Consider the following 24,145-nt stretch of genomic DNA (forward strand, 5'->3'; position numbering starts at 1 on the left):
TGCAATAAAGTTTCAACAGCATCCTTTGACTGTTGCTCAAATCAACATGAATATTTAGCTTCTGAACAGAAATTCATAAGTCGCAGCATCGGTTACCTCTTCGGCTGTCCTCCATGTGATTTCCCTAACGCTTTGATACCACTCAAATAGCTCTTCCACTTTCTCAGCTGCAAACTCAACAGGCGGATCCTCTGGGTTCTTGGGTTCCAGAATGAAGACAAAATTCCTCCCGTGTTTTCCTTGAGGCATTTTTGCTATTGAGAATGAAAAGTAATCAATATATCCTCAATATATCATCATCTTTACCTTAAATGAAAAGTCCACCTCACTTCCAAATTCACTTCTCTTGCATAGTTTTTTGAAAATTTCATTAAACATGAGTTAATGCTGTACTTCCAGGTCAGAGTGAGCTTCTGACCAATTTTGTGTAGCTTGCTGTTGACCTATGCAGCCCGAAAGACAGTTGCATCTGTCAAGGAAATTTAGGTACCGCTTATGCGGGGAGGCAAATTTAACTAATTTACGAGGCCATAAAAATCTCCAGCAAGCATGCAAAGAACAAGGAAGTACTTCATCAGTGTCACAAATGGACGGTGAAGCGACAGCTCCCCTGGTGGCCAGATTACCCTCAAGAAAAGCTGGAATGTTAAATAGCCTGTGTGTCTGTCTATATATGTTGTGTGTCTATGGCATTGAATGTTTGCCATGTATATGTACATTGTAATACGAATATAAATACTGTAAATAAATAAATAAATTTTCTGGCTGCGTCTGCAGTAATCTTTGTGCCTAGAAATACAAAGTCTGTCACTGCCTCCATGTTTTCTCCCTCTATTATCAATTAGCCTGGTTGCCATCATCTTGTTTTTTTTATGTTTATCTGCAACCTAGCTTTTGCGCTTTCTTCTTTCACCTTGGTGATAAGTAAGGTTCCTCAGCTCCAAAGTGGTATCATCTGCATATCTAAGGTCATTAATGTTTCATCCAACAATTTTAACTCCAGCCTTGGATTCATCAAGACCCACACAAACTTTTAATTACAGTCCATGAATTCTTCACCTCATTCTTGTAGTTTTCCAGGCCTCATTCCTTAGGATGGCATCTCAAGACTATACGTATAGACCCCAACCATACATCTTTCATACAATTCAATTCAAACCATGCATCATATATTTTTATGCATCACACCTCTCCACACCAAAAAGTATTCTTTTCTTGCAGAAGAATAGAAATAAGAAATCTGAGGCATATACATACCAATATTATACATATTGAGGTCCAAAATACCTCTGCACAAAGATCCTAAAGGATTGTCTTCAATTATCTGCAATAAAAATGATATATTTGAATACAAATATTTTTATTCTTTGGTTGTAAGAATGAGACTAGTATACAAAATTAACTGCAGTCGTTTCATCATAGCATTTTCTATTCTGTTTTGTCACCAAAGACATATTCTGGGAAAGGGCGTCCGGATGGATTTTGTGAACCAAACAAGCCATAGATTCTGGCATACAAATGATAACATGGCGTGTCTGATCAAGCATGGGCTAAAGCCTCTCTTAAGGCGTATACCGTGGCTATACAGGTAGCCAGGGAGTCTTTCATGACTACCCGTATAGCGTCTGCAGCAAACAGATCATTGGAGTTGTTTCGGGTTGTCGGTGAACTTCTTCACCCACTGGTGGTGGAGGAGACCTTCGACGACCCAGCAACTCGGTGTTGCGAGTTCGCACACCATTTTGCAGACAAAGTTGCTCAGATACGTCTTGAGCTGGACTCCAATTTCATCACAGTTCCAGAGGAGGTGACTGAGGCATCTGCTTGTCCAACTTTGTGGGATTCTTTTAGGCTTGTTCTTCCTGAAACCATGGAGGAGGTCCTTGGCGCTGTGAGGGCGACCATGTCGGCTCTAGACCCTTGCCCATCTTGGCTAATTAAATTGGCCAGGGAGGGGTTGGTAGATTGGTTTGTGTTGATCATTAATGCATCGTTGGAGCAGGGGGGTTTTCCATCTCAATTGAAGCAAGCGGTGTTTCGGCCACTTCTTAAAAAGCCTTCCCTAGATCAGTCACAGTCTGGTTTCAGGCCTGGCCATGGCACCGAGATGGCCTTGGTCGCCTTGGTGGATGGCCTCCGTAGAGAGCTGGACGGGGGGAGTGTGACTCTGTTGGTTCTCTTGGACATCTCAGCGGCTTTCGATACCATTGATCATGGTATTCTTCTGGGACGACTCCCTGGGATGGGTCTCGGGGGCACGGTTCTGTCGTGGCTCCGGTCCTTCCTGGAGGGTCGATCCTAGATGGTGAAGCTGGGAGACGCCTGCTCGGACCCCTGGCCTTTGACCTGTGGGGTCCTGCAAGGCTCTATTCTGTCTCCCATGCTTTTTAACATCTACATGAAACCAATCTCCAGGTCATCCGGAGTTTTGGAGTTAGGTGCCATCTCTACGCAGATGACACACAACTCTACTACTCATTTCCACCTAATTCCAAGGAGGCCCCTCGAGTGCTGGACGAGTGCCTGGCCGCTGTGGCCATCTGGATGAGGGAGAACAAGCTGAAGATCAATCCCGACAAGACAGAGGTCCCCCTGGTCGATCGCAAACCGGATCGGGGTATAGGGTGGCAACCTGTGGATGGGGTTACACTCCCCCTGAAGTCACAAGTCCGCAGCTTGGGAGTCCTCTTGGATTCATCACTTACGCTTGAGGCTCAGGCGTTGGCCGTGTCCGGGAGGGCTTTTGCACAACTAAGACTTGTGCGCCAGCTGCAACCGTACCTGCGACCATACCGGAGTGGTCCATGCCTTAGTCACCTCTAGGTTGGATTACTGTAATGCGCTCTACGTGGGGCTGCCCTTGAAAACGGCTCGGAAATTCCAACTGGTTCAACGGGCGGCGGCCAGGATGTTAACTGGTGCCCCTTACAGAGAGAGGTCAACCCTCCTGTTTAAGGAGCTCCATTGGCTGCCGTTTACCTACCGAGCCCAATTCAAGGTGCTTACCTACAAAGCCCTAAACGGTTTGGGACCTGCCTACCTGCGTGACCGCATCTCCGTATATGAACCCACGCATTCCCTCCGTTCATCCGGGAGGCTCTGCTCACGATTCCACCTGTGTCGCAGGCACGTTTGGTGGGGACGAGGGACAGGGCCTTCTCTGTGGTTGCCCCCCGACTTTGGAACACCCTCCCCAAAGACATTAGACTAGCACCTACGTTGGCAGTCTTTAGGAAGAACTTGAAGATCTGGCTATTCCGATGTGCCTTTCCTGAATAGGATAACCTCCAGCACTACGTCCCAGAAGCACTTTATTAGAGCTTAAGACTCTCTGCACATTGCACTTGCCCAGAATCCCAACATATCACCTCTTACACCCAGCACTTTTTTAACCTGTACCCTTCATTGGCCCGGCCCTGGTTTTATTGCGTAATAGTGTTATGTTTTGTTGTTGTTATTGCTTATGTTTTTAATTTGCTTGCATTGTATTGTTATTGTCTGTTGTTGTTGTTGAGGCCTTGGCCTTTGTAAGCCGCATCGAGTCCTTCGGGAGATGCTAGCGGGGTACAAATAAAATTTAATAATAATAATAATAATAATAATAATAACATTGTATCTTCCCACCTGGTTCTCAAGGTCTTCTATGCTATCAGATGACATGTCTTCCACATAATTGGATGGGAAATAGTGCTGAACTTTACATCCATAATCTCCTTTCCACCTGAGAAATTGAGAAAGAACAAAGGCTTTAAAAATGCATCAGGAAACAACATATGTCATAATGAAGCTAGCTATAACTTTCAGCCAGTTTCCAATCTCCACTTTTTGGGCAAAGTCTTGGAACATGCGGTTGCTTCGCAGCTCCAGGGGTTCTTGGATGAAACAAATTATCTGGATCCGTCACAGTCGAGTTTGAGACCGGGACATGCAACTGAGACAGCCATGGTCACAGAGAGCTCGACAGGGGGAGTGTGTCCCTGTTGGTTCTCCTGGACCTCTCAGCGGCCTTCGATACCGTAGACCACGGTATCCTTCTAGGGCACCTTGCGGGGATGGGTCTTGGAGGGACTGTTCTGCAGTGACTCCAGTCCTTCCTGGAGAGTCATACCCAGAATGTGTTTCTGGGGGACTCCTGCTCGGCCCCACAGCCATTGTCCTGTGGGGTCCCGCAGGGCTCAGTATTGTCCCCTATGTTGTTTAACATCTACATGAAGCCGCGGGGTGAGATCATCCAGAGTTTTGGAGTTCCATGCCATCTGTACAAAGGTGACGTCCACCTCTATCACTCATTTCCACCACATGCTAAGGAGGCTGTCCAAGTCCAGAACTGGTGCCTGGCCACTGGGACGGTCTGGATGAGGGCGAGCAACTTGAAGTTGAATCCAGACAAGACAGAGGTCCTCCTGGTCGGAAGGCCGAACAGGGTATAGGGTCAGGGTATGTGCTGGATGGAGTTACACTCCCCTTGAAGGTACAGGTTTGCAGCTTGGTGGTCCTCCTGGACTCATCACTGAGCCTGGAATCTCAGGTTGCAGCAGTGACCAAGGGAGCTTTTGCACAATTAAAACTTGTGTGCCAGCTGTGCCCGTCCCTTGGGAAGTCAGACTTGGCCACGGTAGTCTACGCTCTCATTACATCTATGATAGACTACTGCAACGCACTCTACATGGGGTTGCCTTTGAAGACTGCGCAGAAGCTTCAAATAGTCCAAGAGGCAGCCAGTTAATAACTGGGGCGGCATACAGGGAGCATACAACTCCAATGTTATGCCAGCTCCACTGGCTGCCTGTTTGCTACCGGGCACAATTCAAAGTGCTGGCTTTGGTCTATAAAGCCCTAAATGGTCCCAGCCCGATTTACCTGTCTGAACACATCTCTCCCTATGAACCATTGTGGAGATTAAGATCCTCCGGGGAGGCCCTGCTTTCCGTCCTGCCATTGGTGAAGACGAGAGACAGGGCCTTCTCGGTGATTGCTCCCCAGCTATGGAACTCCCTTCCTTATGAGATCAGGTCGGGCCCCTCCCTCCTGTCCTTTAGACAGATGGTAAAAACTTGGCTGTGGGACCAAGCTTCGGGACAGGGCAATAAAGTAGCAATAGGAAAGATGACCAGTCCAATTAGATTTGGCGCTAATGACTAGGATGGTTTTAAATGGCGTATTTTAGTATTTTGATTAAAAAAATTATGTTTATGTATGCATATATGAATTTGTATCCCGGCATTTAATGTTGCCATATATATATATTGTGCTCTGCCCTGAGTCCCCTTCGGGGTGAGAAGGGCGGAATACAAATGTTTTAAATAATAATAATAAATAATAACAAAATTTTCAGCAAAAGCAATCAAAATATAAAAGCAATCTTACCAGCCACTGCTTTCTTTTAAGACGTTATGAATTAAGGCTCCGCGGCAAAAAGTTAGCTCATCATCTCTTTTAGCTTGATAGTCGTACAAGGCTTTGACTGTTCTCAGAGGCTTGAAGAAGGAAAGAATAAGCTTTATTCAAGGCAAAGGTACGAAGATATTCTAAGACGCATACTATGCAACTGTATCTCATGCTACAGTATAGGCATCACACATCCATCAAGTACTGAAGAGGACATTATCAAAACAGGAAATTCAGACAAAAAAAACCCTCTCAACTAATCTCCTTCCAAATGCATAATTACATCTGAAGAAAATTTTGATTGTAACATACCACCGATGGTGTTATTTCAGTGGGTTCCACATACATCTTGACATCATATAATGAGCTAGGATCTTTCTCCTGAGAGTGAAAACAAAATAAATATATTTATGTTTATATCTATCTAGACATCTCTCTCTATATATATATATGTGTGTGTGTGCAATATTTGCAAGCCCTATCTATCTATATTCATATCTATCTATACATCTCTCTCTATATAGATAATTATATCTATATATGATTTGCAAAAACTTACAAACATGTAAGGGGAAAATTCATACATCAAATTATACACACACACACACACACAAACACACACACAGAATGAGACATAGGAAAAATCTATAATTTTTCAATATCTATATAGGATTTGCAGAGATTTGCAAACACATGAGGGGAAAATTCATATAAAAATAATGTATACATACAGACACAGATATACAGGTACATGGATATCTCTGGATATCTATAAGTATATAGGATTTGCAAAGACCTGCAAACACATGAGGGGAAAACTTCCAAGGGAACAAAAATGTTCCTGTTTAAGGAGCTCCAGTGGCTGCCATTTTCTAGGCCCAATTCAAGGTGCAGGTTTTGACCTACAAAGCCCTGAATGGTTTGGGACCCGCCTACCTGCGTGACCGCATTTCTGTCTACGAACCCACACGACCTCTTTGATCTTCCGGAGAGGCCCTTCTCTCGCTCCCACCTGCACTGCAAGTGCGACTTGTGGGGACGAGAGAGAGGGGGCCTTCTCTGTAGTGGCCCCCCAGCTCTTGAATTCACTCCCCAGAGAAATTAGGCAAGCCCCCACGCTGGCAATCTTCAGGAGGAACCTAAAAACCTGGTTATTCCAATGTGCCTTCAATGATTGAATGTAAGACACTCCCTGATCAAACTTTGCATAACATGACCTCAGAAGCACTTTATTTTATGGTTTGTGCAATTAAATCCTTCCTTATCCCCGGATCCCCCTTCCCGACAATTTTACATTGCCCTATCTCCCAGTGTTTTAATTTTTTTTATCTTTGAATTTGGCCCTGCCCAGTGTAATTCTTTTGTGTTTTAATGTTTGATTTTATATTGCTGTGTCGTCTATTATATTGGGTTTGCATTTTATGTATTTTATTTTCTGGTTTTGTGTAATATTGTGTTTACTGTACTGATGGGCGTGTACTCATTTAAGCCGCCCCGAGTCCCCCTGGGGGAGATGGAGCGGGGTATAAATAAAGTTATTATTATTATTATTATTAAAATGTATATATAAAGTTAATACATTTAGATACACAAAAAAGCCAGGTAACTGGTTGGGTTTGAAAAAGAGACATACAAACAAGGAGGGCATGAAATGACACTTGCCATGCTGTAGCGTTCCAGCAGCTCCTCTGTGACAGGATAGCGCAATTTCATTTTCCTGTACAATGGATGCTTCTCATAATAGTTCACCAACTCCACCAAGCTCTCAAAGTAAGCTGACGTTCCCAAAACAAACAGGCGCCCTTCTTGCTTGATCAGGCAGTGCTTCACTTTTCCCTCAGCTCTGTGGAATTAGGAAGGCCAAGTGTTTGAAAAATGCCAAATGGACAGCGCAGTCACCCTTCACATTTTGGAAAGGAAAGGCAAGAACTTGCTATACGAGTCAAAGCTTTTGCAGAATGTAGATCCTGTTGGGCGAGTGGGCTTATTATCAAAAGACCCTCCTCATAACTGTACATCAGGGTAACTTATTAGCAGCAGCGTGACCCAGCACCAGTAGCCCAAAGTGATAAAAAGAACAAAAACACACAGACCAATGTTAACTCTTCCATAGGAGGCTTTTCTTTGTAGAATAATAATATAGTTGTAATATTTAGAAGAACAAGGTTTTCATAACACAAATAAAGTGCTTTATACTTCCTTCTTTGCTTCCATGCTGGGCATCTTCATCATGCAGATAATCAGCTTCTAGCTTTGCTCTCACAGAGCTTCCTCTCACACCGAACTTACACAGGAGCTTCACACACAAGGCCTTCAACCTGGAGCTTCTCTCACCAAAGCTTCTCTCACCAGGCCTTCTCACATTCTGCTTTCCTCACAGACTAAGGCCTACCTCACACAGAGGCTTCTCCCACAGACTAAGGCCTACTTCACATGGTGAGGCCTTCTCACACTTGGCTTTCCTCACAGACTAAGGCCTACCTAACACAGAGGCTTCTCTCACAGACTAAGGCCTACTTCACACTGTGAGGCCTTCTCACACTCGGCTTTCCTCACAGACTAAGGCCTACAGACTTTCCTCACAGACTAAGGCTTATCTCACAGACTAAGGCCTACTTCACACTGTGAGGCCTTCTCACACTCGGCTTTCCTCACAGACTAAGGCCTACCTCACACAGAGGCTTCTCTCACAGACTAAGACCTACTTCACACTGTGAGGCCTTTTCACAGACTTTTCTCCCACTGAGGTTTACCTCAGACTGGCGGCTACTAAGCTACAGGCACACCTGCTTATATAGAACTGCAGTTTTGCTGAGTCATTGAATCCATTCAACCCTTTCAGTGCTTGACTCACATTTCTGTAATTAAAAATACCTAGTCAATTTTAATATGTATTTGTATTTCCTGATTGAGAAAGATAACTCTCAGGGCTTAGAGGACTTATCTTGTACAGAAAGTAAGAATTACCATTCCTGAATCCTTCTCTAACTAGGCTTTTTAATATTTATTACATTTCTGTCTAGAGCAGTGGTGCTCAACCTGTGGGTCCCCAGATGTTTTGGCCTACAACTCCCAGAAATCCCAGCCAGTTTACAACCTGTTAGGATTTCTGGGAGCTGGAAGGCCAAAACATCTGGGGACCCACAGGTTAATAACCATTGATCTAGAGAGAAAAACATTTCCAACACAACACAAAAGACATAATAAATCAAATCTCTACTATCCTTGTTCTCAGGTATTTTCATGGCTGCTAACGTTCTTCCACCAGCCACAGCAAGCAGAACGAAGTAAGAGTTTGACACAATTATGTGTCCAGATAAGGTGCTCAACAGAGTTTGCTGGGATTTGGATCAATGCTGATTCAGGTTTCTTTTAAATATAATTTTTATCATAATTTATAATTTATAATAATTTATAATCTTATAATAATAATTTTATTATCAAATTATTGCCTCAATTTGATGCAGAAAGATGGTTACACCATGTCATCTCTTAGTCCTTTCCCTTCCCAAGCTAAACAGACCTAGTTCCTACACACTGTCTTTTGGATCCTCGACTAATAGCTTGCATTCTATTTCATTTTGAAGTTATATGATCTGAGCAAGTATGCTGTTTGTAAGTTTAATATTCTTATATCTTCCAAGTACAGCTGCTTTGGGGACTCTGACCAATTAAGTGGCTTTGGCTCCTTACTGGCTATTATATGTTCACCATTCATTCTTATACAGCTTAACATCTACTTAAACTTTGCCATGTACTTGCTTCTGGTTCTTGGAAAGGGCTACAGGGTCAATCCTACAGAACCCTCACACCAAAAACTGCCCTGTGGCCCTGTGTTTTTTGAGTTAATGAAGTTTGTATCTGACCTGAAGGTCATAGCATAGGAATCGGGTTCATCTCTCTTCCTTATCAAAAAGGCTCCATCCCTAGGAATTCGCATCAGCATGTCTTCTGCTTCTCCGCGGCTCAGGTTGCTGTAGTACCAACTGTAAAAACAGAGGGAGAGGAAGTTGTAAAGTTCAACACAAGTCAATTGAGTTCCTCTTGCATAATTCCATTAAACACAGGTAGCAATATCATCATTGAGAAAACCACATGAATAATGCATGCATTTCCTTCCCTTCTGAAATAAGCAAAACAACTTATTCCAAATGCTCTTGCTTTGCAAAAGTGACTGACTTCCCAGTCAAAAAAAATACACACAGACAAAAGAGGGGCAGGTTCAACAATCCCACAATATCCCACAATATCTACTTTGAACTGGGTTATCTGAGTCCACGCTCAGATAATGCATGGATTTCCTGCCTTGATATTCTGAGATATAGGGCTCTATGGAAGGCCCTTAGATAAACTATGTAATCTGTGAGGATTATTAGGCTGGCAGGTGCTTTTTTGGGAAGGGTTCTGGAACAGGTGGTGGCTTGGATGACACTGATTATCTTGATCCCTTGCAGTCTCGTTTTAGGCCTGGTCAAGGAATGGAAACGGCTTTGGTTGCCTTGGTGGATGGCCTCCGCAGAGGACTAGACAGGGGAGTTTATCCCTGCTCGTTCTCTTGGGCATCTCAGCAGCTTTCAATACCATTGACCATGGTATCCTTCTGGGTCGGCTCTTCAGAATGATTGGTGGGAACGAGAGAGGGGGCCTCCTTGGGGGTGGCTCTCTGGCTCTGGAATACCCTCTCAAAAGAGATTAGGTTAGCCCCAAATCTCCACACCTTTCGTTCAAACCTAAAAACATGGCTATTTACATGAGCCTTTGATCTAGAGTAATGCACTATGCTCATGTGATGACATCAGCTATTGTTATTCAGCACATCAGTTCACGTTTGAAGAAATCCACAGGTATGACTGTGTTTTAGAATTTTTTAAATTTTAAATATTATTGATTGATGTTGTCCATTGTTTTGTATTCAGTAAAATTGTGTATTGTTTTGATGATAAATAATTCTATTTTATGTGTGGCACTTTGAGTGTTTTGTTAGCCACCCCAGGTCTCTTTGGGGAGATGGTGACGGGGTACAAATTAAGTTATTATTATTATTATTATTATTATTATTATTCTGACACAAAAACACAGTATGTCACAGCAAATGAGATCTATATGATGGATTTCGTATCACATAATCACAAGTCGAACACTTCCCAAGCATATTATTATTATTATTATTGTTGTTGTTGTTGTTGTTGTTATTATTATTAGCAGCTTTTCTTCTTGTTGTTCTTCTTGTTTTGTTCTTGTTCTTGTTCTTCTTCTTCTTATTATTATTATTATTAGCTTTTCTCAGATGGAAGAGGAAGATAGAAAAAAATGATGGCTGATCTAGGGCTCATGTTCCTAGTAGAGAACATCTAGCTGTGCAAAGCTATTGCTACACAGCTGAAGAACATGGTCTCTTTTTGCTGTTGTTACTTCAGCATTTCAGGGAGATTTCTCCCCACTTTGTTCTCCTTGGAGATTGCACTCCCCGGTTCTTATGTAGCAGTATTAATTTGAAAGAGAGAAACCCAAGAGACTAGCCTGTTAAGTCAGATCAGATTAGTATTCTAATGAAAGGTCAATCTGGCGATTAAAGGGCAGGAAACCTCACCCAAACATCTGAGGGTCTAGCCCAGTTACTCGACTATAATTTAACACATGTTAATTCTTGGAAAAGAAAATAAACAGCACAGGAAGAAACCAACTGTAGCGTGCTCTAACATCAGCAATGAAACCCAACACAAAATAAACAGGACATCCTGCAATACAGAAGATTTAGAAAGGCACACTCTGAATGGCAATCTCTAACTACACCTCTAGAACACAGGGGAGAAACTTAAGCAGAGGGGGAGATAGATATGTTTTTAAAAAGAGGTAAACAAGTGAAGAAACCCAGGGTGAGAGCATCATATCCAATCAAATTTCCTCCTGTCTTGGGGTGCTTCCAGACAGTATTAAATCATGGGTTTTAGTGAGAGGCAAAAAATCACAGGACTTCAGGAGAGGTCCACATATAGACCTGTTTGTCCCAGGATTTCTGCCTCTGTTGTCCAGACTTGATGCTTTGTTCCGAGATTTAGAGACTCCCAAGATGGTTGCTGCGGAACTTCCGCCAGAAACCGGCAATTTTTTTTAAACCCACAAGATGTGGATATGCAGATCACCGCAAAGGTTCAGTTCTATGTGCAGGCCAGAGAAAGATTTTGCCTTCCACTCAAGTGTCACCTTCTTTTTAAGAACCAACCAATCAGGAACAAGCATCTAAAATCTGGGAACAAACCCAGATAAAAAAGCCCATGATTTCAGATTGCAGGGACATACAGACATGTGAAGATTCGGATATTCAGATCAAAACTGCAATATTCCCACACCTGGAAATTTTGAGGTTTTTTTTGTTTTTGTAGTGATCATTTCCCCGTTTACAGGAAACGGCATCTGACCACCCTCCTGTTTTCTGCAGAAGCTCCTGGGATAAAGGTACTGCCTGGATGGGCCCTTGGAGAGCTCCTGTTTATCTTAAAACACTATTTTCAGATTCCCAAAGTCAAAATACACATTCAGTGCCAACTATTATGGTTACTTAAGATGCTCTTGTTATGTCAATCCAGCTCTACCATAAGCCACAGTCAGTGCGACAAAAACAAAAAGTAGCTGCATTTAAAATAGCATTTCAACTCCACCCTAGAATTTCCTTTTGGCTCCACGTACCTCTTATTTTCATGAGGCTTGGGGTTAGGCACAGCATCAGTCAAGCGCAGTTCAAACTCAGCACAACGCAAATGTGCTTCTTTATAATGTTGGACTAGGTCACAGATGTTATCAAAGGTGAGGTTATCCGTCAGGTAGTACTTGATGGTGTCTCCGTCAGTTGAGGAGCGGATGCGGCAGTGCTGGACTCTACCTGATCTCCTACAAAACACAGAGAAGAAGACAGCAGTTAAGTTTTCTAAAATCTTGGGGAAAGAGAACATGATGGAAAACAGAAGTGCTCAAAATATGTAGGGCAGGATGACAAATTTGTGGTGCACAGTGGTATTTGTTGTTGTTAACTGTTGTCAAGCCTGAAAATATATCCATATTTTAAAACTGTCTGCCATTTTGAGCCAAAATAGAGGACTTTCAAAACAAAAAAATCTTGTTCTCATTTGAGCTGTTGTAAGTCAGCCTGTTCAGCCTGTGATTGTGTCTACATCTGCCTGCCACCTCAGAAGGAGAAGGAGGAAGTACTGCTGCTACTCTCCCCCTCCCAAGCCAGCTAAAAGGAGGAAGGGGACTGAGGAAGAGACTTTAAAAACACCTGTCTCCTGGCTGTTGCTTACTACATCTGCCTGCCACCTCGGGAGGAGAAGGAGGAAATCCTGCTGCTTCCCCCCCCCCCCCCCCAAGCCAGCTAAGAGGAGGAAGGGGACTGAGGAAGACACTTTAAAAACACTTGTTTCCTGGCTGTTGCTTACTACATCTGCCTGCCACCTCAGGAGGAGGAGGAGGAAATCCTGCTGCTTCTCTCCCCACCCCCCCCCCCACCCCAAGCCAGCTAAGAGGAGGAAGGGGGCTGAGGAAGAGACTTTAAAAACACCTGTCTCCTGGCTGTTGCTTATTATTTCTGTTGTGGTTTTATATTGTATTTAATGTATTTATGTGCATTTTGATATTATGTATATTACTTGTTACCTGTAAACTGCCTTGAGTCGCCGAAAGGCTGAGAAAGGCTGTATACAAATAAATAAATAAAAATAAATAATAAATGGGGATGATGTTCTGATGATGGGCTTGTGTCTGTAGGCAATGAGGATGAGGGTTTGCCTGGGCCTGAGTTAAGCTCAGACAAGAGGCCCAAGCTGTCTCAGGAAGTTTCACAAGGCCACATTCCTGGGAGAGGCCCTGCACAGTATTTCTCAGAAAAACTGTCTGAAGATGATTGGTCAGGTGCAGAAGTTAATGAGAGTCAAGTTAATGAGAGTGTAGATAAAAAGCAATGCTTTTGTAAACAGAGTCAGAGTGCTCAGGCGCAAAGAAGATAAGTTTGTTGACAGGAAAAGAGTGATAAGAAACCCTTATCTGGTTGTAAGGTCAAGAGAAATGTTTTCCTTTCCAGTTTGGGATCTTGGAAAGCTTTATATTGATTCATGGGAAAGAGTTGCCTCAGATGGGTCAATGCTGGAATTTCATAATGGTTTTGCTTTCAAGGGTTCTTAGTTTCACATACCAAGTTTTTGCCAAACTACTGATTTGTGTATTGGATTTTTCATGCTGCCTTGCTTCATGGATTCTTGTGCCTTGTTTCATGGATTTTTGTATCTATGGACCTTGTTTTGCCTTGAAGCTCATGGACTATCCTTTGTTTTGGAACATTAATGTTTTTGCTAATTTTACTGCTTTGCCTACATATATTCTTTAATAAACTACTTGCTGATTTTTCCAAGCTGGTGTGGCGTTTATGGTCAGAGGTGTCCCTGCTCTGATGTATGACATAAGCCTTTCGTAGGCTGAAAATTGTCTGGAAGGAGGAATTGGTGCTATAACATAATTCAAGTAAAGAACAGAAGAAAGGAAGTGAAGAGCCACAAGGGAGAAGGAAATTGACAGAATAATGGAACATTTGGCCCATGGCATACTGTCCATTAACGGTAGTGAAGAAATAGGAACGGCATTTGCTTTAGGCTTATACATGGCATACATTTAGGTCAAAGGATACAGAACATGTATTGCCATTCAAAAGACAAACAGCCCTTCCATTGTTATTTCTGAATTGATCTATGCTTAAGAACAAAGCAGATAAAAGGAATGTATTTAAAGGAGATGAAAACATTGTTTGGACCCTTCAAAAACAATATCAAAGCCAGGTTGCTCTGAGTTTTCTGGGCTGCATGGTCATGTTCTGGAAGCATTCTCTCCTGACGTTTCGCCTGCATCTCTGGCAGGCATCCTCATAGGTTGTGAGGTGTGTTGGAAAAACTAGGATTTTATATATCTGTGGAATGACCAGGGTGGGAGAAAGAACTCCTGTCTGCTTGAGGTAAGTGTAAATGCTGCAATTGATCACCTTGATTAGCATTAAATGGCCTTGCAGCTTCAAAACCTGGCTGTTTCCTGCCTGGGAGAACTCCCGTCCTGAAACTGCAAGGACATTAAATGCTAATCAAGGTGCCCAATTGAAATATTCACACCTGCCTCAAACAAACAAGAGTTATTTCTCCCACAGATATATAAATGGTGATACAGCGGTTAATACTGTTTTTATTGTTTTAATTAATGTTCTATTTATTGTTTTAATTGTTATATTGCTTTGTTGTATTTAATGGCATCAAACTGTGCCAAATGTAAGCCGTCCTGAGTTCCCCTTCGGGGGTTGAGATGGTCGAAGTAGAAATGCTGGAAATAAATAAAATAAATAAATATATAAACCCCATTTTCCTAGTTTCCAACAAATCTCACAACCCCTAAGGATGCCTGCCATAGATATAGGCAAAACGTCAGGAGAGAATGCTTCCGAAACATGGTCATACAGCCTGGAAAACTCACAACAACCCAGTGATTTTGGCCATGAAAGCCTTTGACAATATGATATCAAAACCATCTCAACTGCATTGGTTTTAGCCATAATGACACCAAATGGAATGAATATACCACAACACTCATTTATGAATTCACTGAACGATTTCTGTATAGCTTTCTTCAGCATGCAATCACGTAATTCTTGATGAACATCAGAAAAAGTCAATACTTCTAATCTAATTGTTGTTAAAAAGAGATATTCAACCATCCTGTTACCAGAAAGAGAGTGTGTAGTCATTAGGGAAAGCTTCGCTCTCCCTCACTAAGAACGTCCCATCCTTGCCGCCCATTTCAGCGCAATATTCCTGGAGCAGCTTTTCTGCAGTTGTCCTTCCTTCTTTCATTTTCCCATGGAACCATTTCTCGCCATAGTGGAGCTCTGTACACTTCACGTCCTGGAATATAAATACAGAAATTTGTCATTTTTCAATTTGTCATTAATAGAAAAAGCTGGCAGTGAGATGAACCTTTGCATGTCTCATCAGGAACACAACCTACTTTGCTCCAATAACTGGCAAAGCATACGCCAAGAAAACAGGAAGATCCCATTGGGTTCCTGTCAAGGTTCTCACCACACTTAGAGGAAGATGTCCAGGGTGGGAGAAAGAACTCTTGTCTGTTGGAAGCAAATGTGAATGTTGCAATTGGCTACCATGATTAGCATGGAATGGCCTTGCATGCTTGGGGGTTTCAATGGCTTTTCTGTGTAGTCAGACATAGAATCATAGAATCATAGAATCAAAGAGTTGGAAGAGACCTCATGGGCCATCCAGTCCAACCCCCTGCCAAGAAGCAGGAATATTGCATTCAAATCACCCCTGAAAGATGGCCATCCAGCCTCTGTTTAAAAGCTTCCAAAGAAGGAGCCTCCACCACACTCCGGGGCAGAGAGTTCCACTGCTGAACGGCTCTCACAGTCAGGAAGTTCTTCCTCATGTTCAGATGGAATCTCCTCTCTTGTAGTTTGAAGCCATTGTTCCGCGTCCTAGTCTCCAGGGAAGCAGAAAACAAGCTTGCTCCCTCCTCCCTGTGGCTTCCTCTCACATACTTATACATGGCTATCATATCTCCTCTCAGCCTTCTCATCTTCAGGCTAAACATGGCACAGCTCCTTAAGCCACTCCTCATAGGGCTTGTTCTCCAGACCCTTGATCGCCCTCCTCTGTACACATTCCAGCTTGTCAATGTCTCTCTTGAATTGTGGTGCCCAGAATTGGACACAATATTCCAGGTGTGGTCTAACCAAAGTGGAATAGAGGGGTAGCATTACTTCCCTGGATCTAGACACTATGCTCCTATTGATGCAGGCCAAAATCCCATTGGCTTTTTTTTGCCGCCACATCACATTTCAGCCATGAAAGCCTTCAACAACACATTATACAGTAATTGTCCTAATAACAACAATACTCTTGGAGGAAACATTAATTTAAGGTTCTATTGTCCCATCAATATACACAAAAAATAGGATTTTTTTTAAATGGCTTGAAGGAAAATAAAACACACAAAAGTCCCAAATGAAAATAATCTCACTACTAAAATTTTAATACCTTCATAGGTTCTTCTTCATTGTTTTGTTCAATGTCGTCACTGAAAGAGAGCTTTTCATGGGCAATGCAACAATAATGGCGAGTCCATTTCTGGAAGGCAAAATTAAGCGTTAGCCTCTCCAAAATCAACAAGAATATGGTCAAAGCATTCTCATAGTCTCTCTTTGACCAAAATCTCTAGGATTAAATAACATCCTGTGGAAACAGACTGGAAGCACATGGGGTGCAGACCCAAAATTAACAAGAACATCAGCCCTGACCTTGTCTTACTCAACTGCCGAGTATGCCTGCCCTATTTGGCATAAGTCTGTACACGCAAAGCAGGTGAATATAGCACTGAATGAGACATACAGAATAATCACAGGATGTCTCAAACCCTACACCTGTTGATAAACTCTATAATCTAGCTGGCATTGCCCCCCCCCCCCCCCATGTGTAATAAATAAATGGGAGATAAATAAGGTTGAACACTGTGAAAGCCATGCACTGCATGGCTATCAGCCTCCTCCCAGTAGACTCAAGTCAAGGAAACCACTCCTCTCAACGTTCCCCCAACAACAGGAAGAGGATCCCTCTGGGAAACTAAACCAGGAAATCCCAATTGGATGCCCCCTGCCCCAAGGGTCTTCTTCCAGGGGCAAACCAAGAATGGCCAACATGCAAGTCCCTGAACAGACTCAGAAGTGAAGTGTACAGATCAAAAGATTATCTGGCAAAATGGCACAACCTAGAACAGTGTTTCTCAACCTGTGGGTCAGAATCCTGGGGGGGGGGGGGTTGCGAGAGGGTGTCAGAGGGGTCGCCAATGACCAACAAAAAACACAGTCTTTACTGTTGATCATGGGGGTTCTGTGTGGGAAGTTTGGTCCAGTAGTCTCGGTGGGGTTCAGAATGCTCTTTGATTGTGTAGGTGAACTATAAATCCCAGCTACTACAACTCCCAAATGTTAAGGTCTATTTTCCCCAAACTCCACTAGTGTTCACATTTGGGCATATTGAGTATTCATGCCAAGTTTGGCCCAGATCAATCACTGTTTGAGCCCACAGCGTTCTCTAGATGTAGGTGAACTACAATTCCTAAACTCAAAGTCAGTGCCCACCAGACTCTCCCAGAACATTTTCTTGGTCATGGGAGTTCTGTGTGCCAAGTTTAGCTCAATTCCATCTTTGCTAGAGTTCAGAATGCTCTTTGATTGTAGGTGAACTATAAATCCCAGGAACTACAACTCCCAAATGATAAAATTAATGATCCTCCCCAACCCCACCAGTATTCAAATGTGGGCGTATTGGGTATTCGTGTCAAATTTGATCCAGTGAATGAAAATACATCCTGAAAATACGTTTTTAACAAGGAGACACTATGAATTTATATTTTATTTATTTGTTTAGTTTTTGTTATATATTATATTTTTAATTGTATTTAAGACATTGTAAGCATTGAATTTTGCCCTGTTAATCGCCTTGAGTCACCTACGAGCTGAGAAAGGCGGTATTCAATACAGTAAATAAATTAATAAATAAAATTATCAGATATTTACATTAAGATACATAACAGAAGCAAAATTACAGTTATGAAGTAGCAACGAAAATAATTTTATGGTTGGGGGTCACCACAACATGAGAAACTGTATTAAGGGGTTGCAGCATTAGGAAGGTTGAGAAACACTGGCTAGAAGAATCCTCCACACCTTGTGTGACTGTGGAGCAGAACAAACAACTTAGCATCTGTATGCTTGTCCACAATGCCCTGCCTCATGCACAGAGGAAGGATTGTTTAAAGCCACAGACCTGGATTTTATCAGTTTTATAATTATTTATGCAATGCTTTTGACACGAAATAAAGAAATTTATTCCATGTCAAAACTCCCAAAGCAAACACTCACACAACATAAAGAAAAGATTGTTCACCTGGTCTATGGTGTCCCACATGTAGAGTTCTCCTTGTTGCTTTTTTTCTTCTTTCTTGTCTTCTGTATTGACATCAACATCACCTTTCGGCCCGAGTTTTTTATGCTAATATAAAAGGAAAGGAGGGAAAACAATCAGCAATATCTCAGGTGATTTAACCAACAGTTCTATTTTGGTTTCGCTGTTCTGCATTCCTTTTGCATTCTCTAATCTGAACCACCAATTTCTATTCAGATTCACCATGCCTACAAAAACAGAGCCTGGCTTTAGCACAGCGGGTTAAACCACCAGCTGCAGAAAATCTTGCAATTGAAAAGTTAGTAGTGCAGGCCTGGGTTGAGGTAAGCGCCCACTGTCAGCCCTGTCAGAAATATTAAAAATTAACTAGGTATTTTTAATTACAACAAAAAGTTCCTCACCAAGGAAGAAAGAGCAACAGCACCACCCTGTGGCAAGATTCGGGGACAGCATCCAGATGCCAGAGATGGAAAAAATTGGAAAAACCTATATATACCTCTGTTTATGTATGGTCTGTCCTTGTTAATTGTATAACGGCATTGAATGTGTGCCGTATATGTGTTCTGTAATCCATCCTGAATCTCCTCGGGGAGATAGAGCAGAATATAAATAAAGAAGTTTAGCACAACTGGTAAATCAACAGCAACTATAAGATCTATCAACCGAAAGCTTGCAAGTTCAAAGCCTCAGGTCAGCATGAGCACCTGACTATCAGCCCTGCTCACTGTTTACCTAAGCAGTCGAAAACAGCTTTAGTTTCATTAGAGAAATGAAGCGCGAGAGGTGTTTTACAATGCCATAAAGAAAGAAGATCACAAAATGCTGGGCGACCAAATGGAAGGAGGAAGTCCTGACAGCTCTTCATCATAGAAGATGGAACGACAGCACCCCCTGTGGCTGCACTGGAGACCAACCTTCCATGGCACCAAAACAGCTGGACACTGAGTTGAAACAACACACCTCCTTCTGTTCTGTCTATGTATTGTCTATACAAAGCGGCATTGAATGTTTGCCGTGTATGTGTACTCTTATTGGTCCTGAGTCCCCTTCGGGGTGAGAAAGGCGGAATATAAATAGCTATTATTATGGGTAGTTCTAACCTTCTTCAATGTAAATGTGCTCACCTATCCTTCCAATAATAAGAAAGAGAGTAAAATAAAAAATGCAATAATAATAATAATAATAATAATAAAGTAAAATAATGGAAATGTAATAATAATGGTAATAATAGAGTAAAATAATAAACGTAATAATAATAATAAAGCTATTATTATTTTTATTATTTATTGGTGTAAAGTTTTATGGATTGATCACTCATAATCATCATTCCTGTTTTTATAAAATTGACCTTCTTCAAAAACATTGTGTACCCAAATTACGTATTTGTTCAGTGACAACTTCTACTTTGAATTGATAGGAAATGGGAGGGTTTTAGTCTACTTTGTTCGCTGACAAAGAGAACCCTGGGGACAAAATGTATTGTGGAAAGCTATTGCTGCAATTCAAAAAAATGTTACTTAATGAGCAACCCCTCCATTTGCAAACCAAAGCAGTTGAATTTTTCAAAGTGTGGATTCAAAGGGCAAAGCTTCCTTTGTGGCTCCAAATGAAACATTTTCCATTTCCAGGATTTGTTAAGGAGTAACACATGTCTGTCAACATGTACACTGGCTGTTCAAACTGGAATCATTTAGATCAGACGGATTGTTTTATGTCAGGTGACACTACAAAATGAAAGTCCTCGTTCCAAATGTTCCTTCTCATTTCAGTAAAAAAAAAAATCTGGCTCCTGGCTTCCCAGAATTTAAGAAGTAGTATTACTTTGCTTTAGTGCCAATTGCGTGCCACATCAATACAGCCTCCATGGTATCCAATTCAGAATTTCCGCAGCATATTCAACATGAGATCCACCAAGGAGTAATAGCTATTCTAATTCAGACATGCAGGATCTGCCATTTCAATTAGCTGGTTACCATACCAAAGATGGTAACCAGCACCCTCAATTTCTAGAACCTGTATATACTCAAATAGAAGGCGACTCAAAAATAAGCCGAGGCACCTACTTTGTACCACAAAAAACTGGGGGAACGTATTGACTCGTGTATAAGCCGAGAGTGGGAAATGCAGCAGCTACAGGTCAATTTCAAAATAAAAATAGATAGCAATAAAATTACATGAATTGAGGCCTCAGTAGGTTAAATGTTTTGAACATTTACATAAAAGGATAATTTAAGATAAGACTATCCAACTCTGATTAAACAATTTTTCTAACCTTCTTCAATGTAAATGTGCTCACCTATCCTTCCAATAATAGGAGTAAAATAATAAATGTAATAAAATAATAATAATATAGTAAAATAATGGAAATGTAATAATAATGGTAATAAAGTAAAATAATAAACGTAATAATAATAGAGCATACTGTAAATGTAATAACAATAAAAGAGTAAAACAATAAATGTAATAATAATACTAAAAGTAATAATAGAGTAACATAATCTAAATGTAATAATAACAATAATAAAGAGTAAAATAATATTAAAAAAAATAAAACCTGGCTTTTTGAGCAAGCTTTCCCAAATGCAGTGTAGCAGACAAACTGATCTTCGGAACGACTGGACAATGTGATTGGATAATAGAAATGGCACAAGGATTATGAGAACGGATCTGATTTCAACTGAGGCGTTATGTTATGTCTGTTTTGTTGATCTGTCTTGTTGATTGTTAACTGTTGTGGATTGATGCTGTTGATCCTGTTTATTGCATTGTTATGTTTTAATTGCACTGACACTGTTTGATAATTGTACCATGTAAACCGCATTGAGTCGCCTGTTAAGGGCTGAAAAATGCGGTATAGAAATAAAGCAAATAAATAAATAAATAATAATAATGATTTATAGTAATGAGACGTGGAGGATCTATATTTTTATTGGTTTTATTATTTATTGAACTGTAATTTATGATTTTAATTGTTTATTGTTATTTTTATGTGGTTTATACCAGGGGACCTCAAACTAAGGCCCGGGGGCCGGATGCGGCCCTCCAAGGTCATTTGCCCGGCCCTCACTCAGGGTCAACCTAAGTCTAAAACAACTTGAAAGCACACAACAACAACAGCAATCCTATCTCATCAGCCAAAAGCAGGCCCACATTTCCCACTGAAATACTAATAAGTTTATATTTGTTAACATTATTCCTCATTTTAATTATTGTATTGTTTTTAAGTGTTTTTTACACGACAAATAAGATATGTGCAGTGTGCATAAGAATTCATTCATTATTTTTTTTCAAATTATAATCCGACCCTCCAACAGTTTGAGGGACTGTGACCTGGCCCTCTGTTTTAAAAGTTTGTGGACCCCTGGTTTATACTATATGTAATTACTTTTGATGGTATTTTATCTTGTGGGGCATTGATTGCCAAATGTAAACCACCTCGAGTCGCCTCCGGGCTGAGAGGGGCAGTATACAAGTATAGTAAATAAATAAATAAATAATATTGAATTTTACTTATGTTAAATGTTTTAATTGATTTTATGTTTTTGCGGGCATCAAATTGTGCCGTTTGTAAACCGCCCTGAGTCGCCCTCAGACTGAGAATGGCGGTATATAAATATGGCAAATAAATAAACAAATAAATAATGAGTAAAATAACAAATGTAATTATAATAAATAGAGTAAAATAATAAATATAATAAAAGAGTAAAATAATATATGTAATAATAACAGTAATAGAGAAAAATAATAAATTTAACAAAATAATAGAAAAGTAATGTAAATGTAATAATAATAATAAATAGGGTAAAATAATAAATATAATAATAATAATGACAAGAGTAAAATAATAGATAACTTTGACTTGAGTATAAGTTGAGGAGGGATTTTTCAGCCTAAAAGAGGGCTGAAAAACTCAGCTTATTCTCCAGTATATACGGTATATTTTGGTCAGCATTTTAAACTTACCTTGATGATGAACTTTTCTTTCAACTGAGTTGGCGAGGGCAGCTGATCAGCACTGGCTTCAACAGGTTTTGTGAGCAGTTGATCCCCAAGCACCTCCCTGAACACTCTGGCAATGTGGCGTTGTTGCTCCACACTGCAGTGTTCCTCAATGGACAAAATCACTGGGTACCTTAAGTAAAGAAAATAAAAACAAAATATAATAAAAAATCAGAACGATCAGGCAAAAGGTCTGCTTTAACATTCCTATTTGCACAGTGGCCAGTCAGATACCCCTGGGAAGTCGATAAACAACATATAAAGATACAGAACAGTCTAAAGTTGCCTCTCAGAAGCTAATATTAAATAACAGCATATTGCCTTTCTCAGTGGAAGCTAAGTATCTCCTACACAGATGACATAGTCTCTATCACTCTACAGTGTGCTTGAGAGATTTTAAAAAACAGAGTCTAGAAAAGATTACCTTCTGACAATAAATTAGGCACAAAATGCAATTGTATTCTTAGGAAAGTATCTATATAAATAAAAATGTAATGTTCGTTTGTGGGATTAACAGAACTCAGAAACCACTGGGGCAATTGACACCAAATTTGGACGCAATACACCCAACAACCCAATGTATGTCCTCCACTCAAAAAAAACCCAAGGAAAACAAAAAAGCAGAAAGGACTTCTAAACTGCATGTCCACAAAGGAGAAACTGCATGCCCACAAAGAGACCCATGGCCACGCCCCCTCCTCTTCCTCGCGGGGAAACAGCCGGCCGTTGAAGCATTAGGAGCCAGGCGAACGTGAACGGCCACACACACACACACAAGTGAGAGTGTGGACCATGGGAGTGGAGGTCGAGGCTTGCCGCATGGAGCCCCTTCTCTTTCCCTGCTCTGTAAGAAGGGCGGTCTCCTCCTCCTCTTTTCCCTGGTGGAAGAGGAAGGGGCAGATGAGTGGCAGCGGGAGCAGCAGAGCCCCCAGGCAATGAAGAAGGACAGGAGGAGGAGGCGAGGAAGGCTGGTGGGTGGGGGAGGGACTTTAGGAACCCACTCACTGTCCTCCTCCTCTTCCTCTCCTTCCTCCTCATCTGAAACTCCTTCCTTTCTGTCTGTTTGATCTGCTGGCTGTCTCCGGCACACATTTAACACACTCTCCCCCCCGCTCCCCCAATTAACATCCAGACCGGGAAGTAGCTGCCTGCCACAACTCCACTCCACTCCTTCTCTCTCTCATTCCCTTCCCTTCTTTCTTCCCTCGCTCCCTCCCTTTCCTTCCTTCCCCTTCTTTTCCTTCCCCCTCCTTCCTTCCTATCCCTCCCTCCTTTCCTTCTTTCCCTCCTTCCCTTCCTTCCTGTCCCTCCTTCCTTTCCTTCTTTTCCTCCCTCCCTCCCTCTTTCCCTTTCTTGATTTCCTTACCCTTCATTTCCTTCCCTCCCTCCTTTCTTCATCCCCCTCCTTCCTTTCCCTCCTTCCTTCCCCTTCCTTTCCTTCGTTTCTTTTTCCTTCCTTCCTGTCCCGCCTTCTTTCCATTCCTTCCTTCCCTCCCTCCCTTTTTCCTTCCTTCCTTCTTCCTTTCCTTCTATGTAAGATATAGATACAATATTTTATATATTGTTATGTAGATTACTATATAATATGTTACTATTATATATTACTATATAATACAAATTAAATAGACTCATAGAATAGAGTTTGAAGGCACAGTCAAGAAGTAACGAGAGAAGGAGGGAAAGAAGGAAGGAATGAAGAAGGGAAAGGGGGAAGGAGAGAAGGAGGGAGGGAAAGAAGGAAAGAAAGAAAG

The 24,145-nt window shown here is 41.5% G+C and overlaps 1 protein-coding gene across 2 annotated transcripts in view; it reads right to left on the reverse strand.

The window, feature by feature from the left end:
* Positions 1-24,145, reverse strand: part of PLCG2 (phospholipase C gamma 2) — a 103,404-nt gene that overhangs the window by 19,233 nt on the left and 60,026 nt on the right. For both annotated transcript variants that reach the window (XM_060788088.2, XM_060788090.2), the window contains exons 14-25: positions 22,359-22,527; positions 18,378-18,482; positions 16,470-16,559; positions 15,139-15,317; positions 12,076-12,276; positions 9,255-9,374; positions 7,051-7,231; positions 5,701-5,769; positions 5,368-5,477; positions 3,625-3,721; positions 1,258-1,324; positions 97-254 (exon numbers count right to left, since the gene is read on the reverse strand). In XM_060788088.2, coding sequence (XP_060644071.2) covers positions 97-254; positions 1,258-1,324; positions 3,625-3,721; positions 5,368-5,477; positions 5,701-5,769; positions 7,051-7,231; positions 9,255-9,374; positions 12,076-12,276; positions 15,139-15,317; positions 16,470-16,559; positions 18,378-18,482; positions 22,359-22,527 — 1,546 coding nt within the window. The remainder of the gene's footprint in view (positions 1-96; positions 255-1,257; positions 1,325-3,624; positions 3,722-5,367; positions 5,478-5,700; positions 5,770-7,050; positions 7,232-9,254; positions 9,375-12,075; positions 12,277-15,138; positions 15,318-16,469; positions 16,560-18,377; positions 18,483-22,358; positions 22,528-24,145) is intronic.

This window comes from Anolis sagrei, chromosome 8 (assembly GCF_037176765.1).
Source record: "Anolis sagrei isolate rAnoSag1 chromosome 8, rAnoSag1.mat, whole genome shotgun sequence".
Taxonomy (NCBI): Eukaryota; Metazoa; Chordata; class Lepidosauria; order Squamata; family Dactyloidae; genus Anolis; species Anolis sagrei.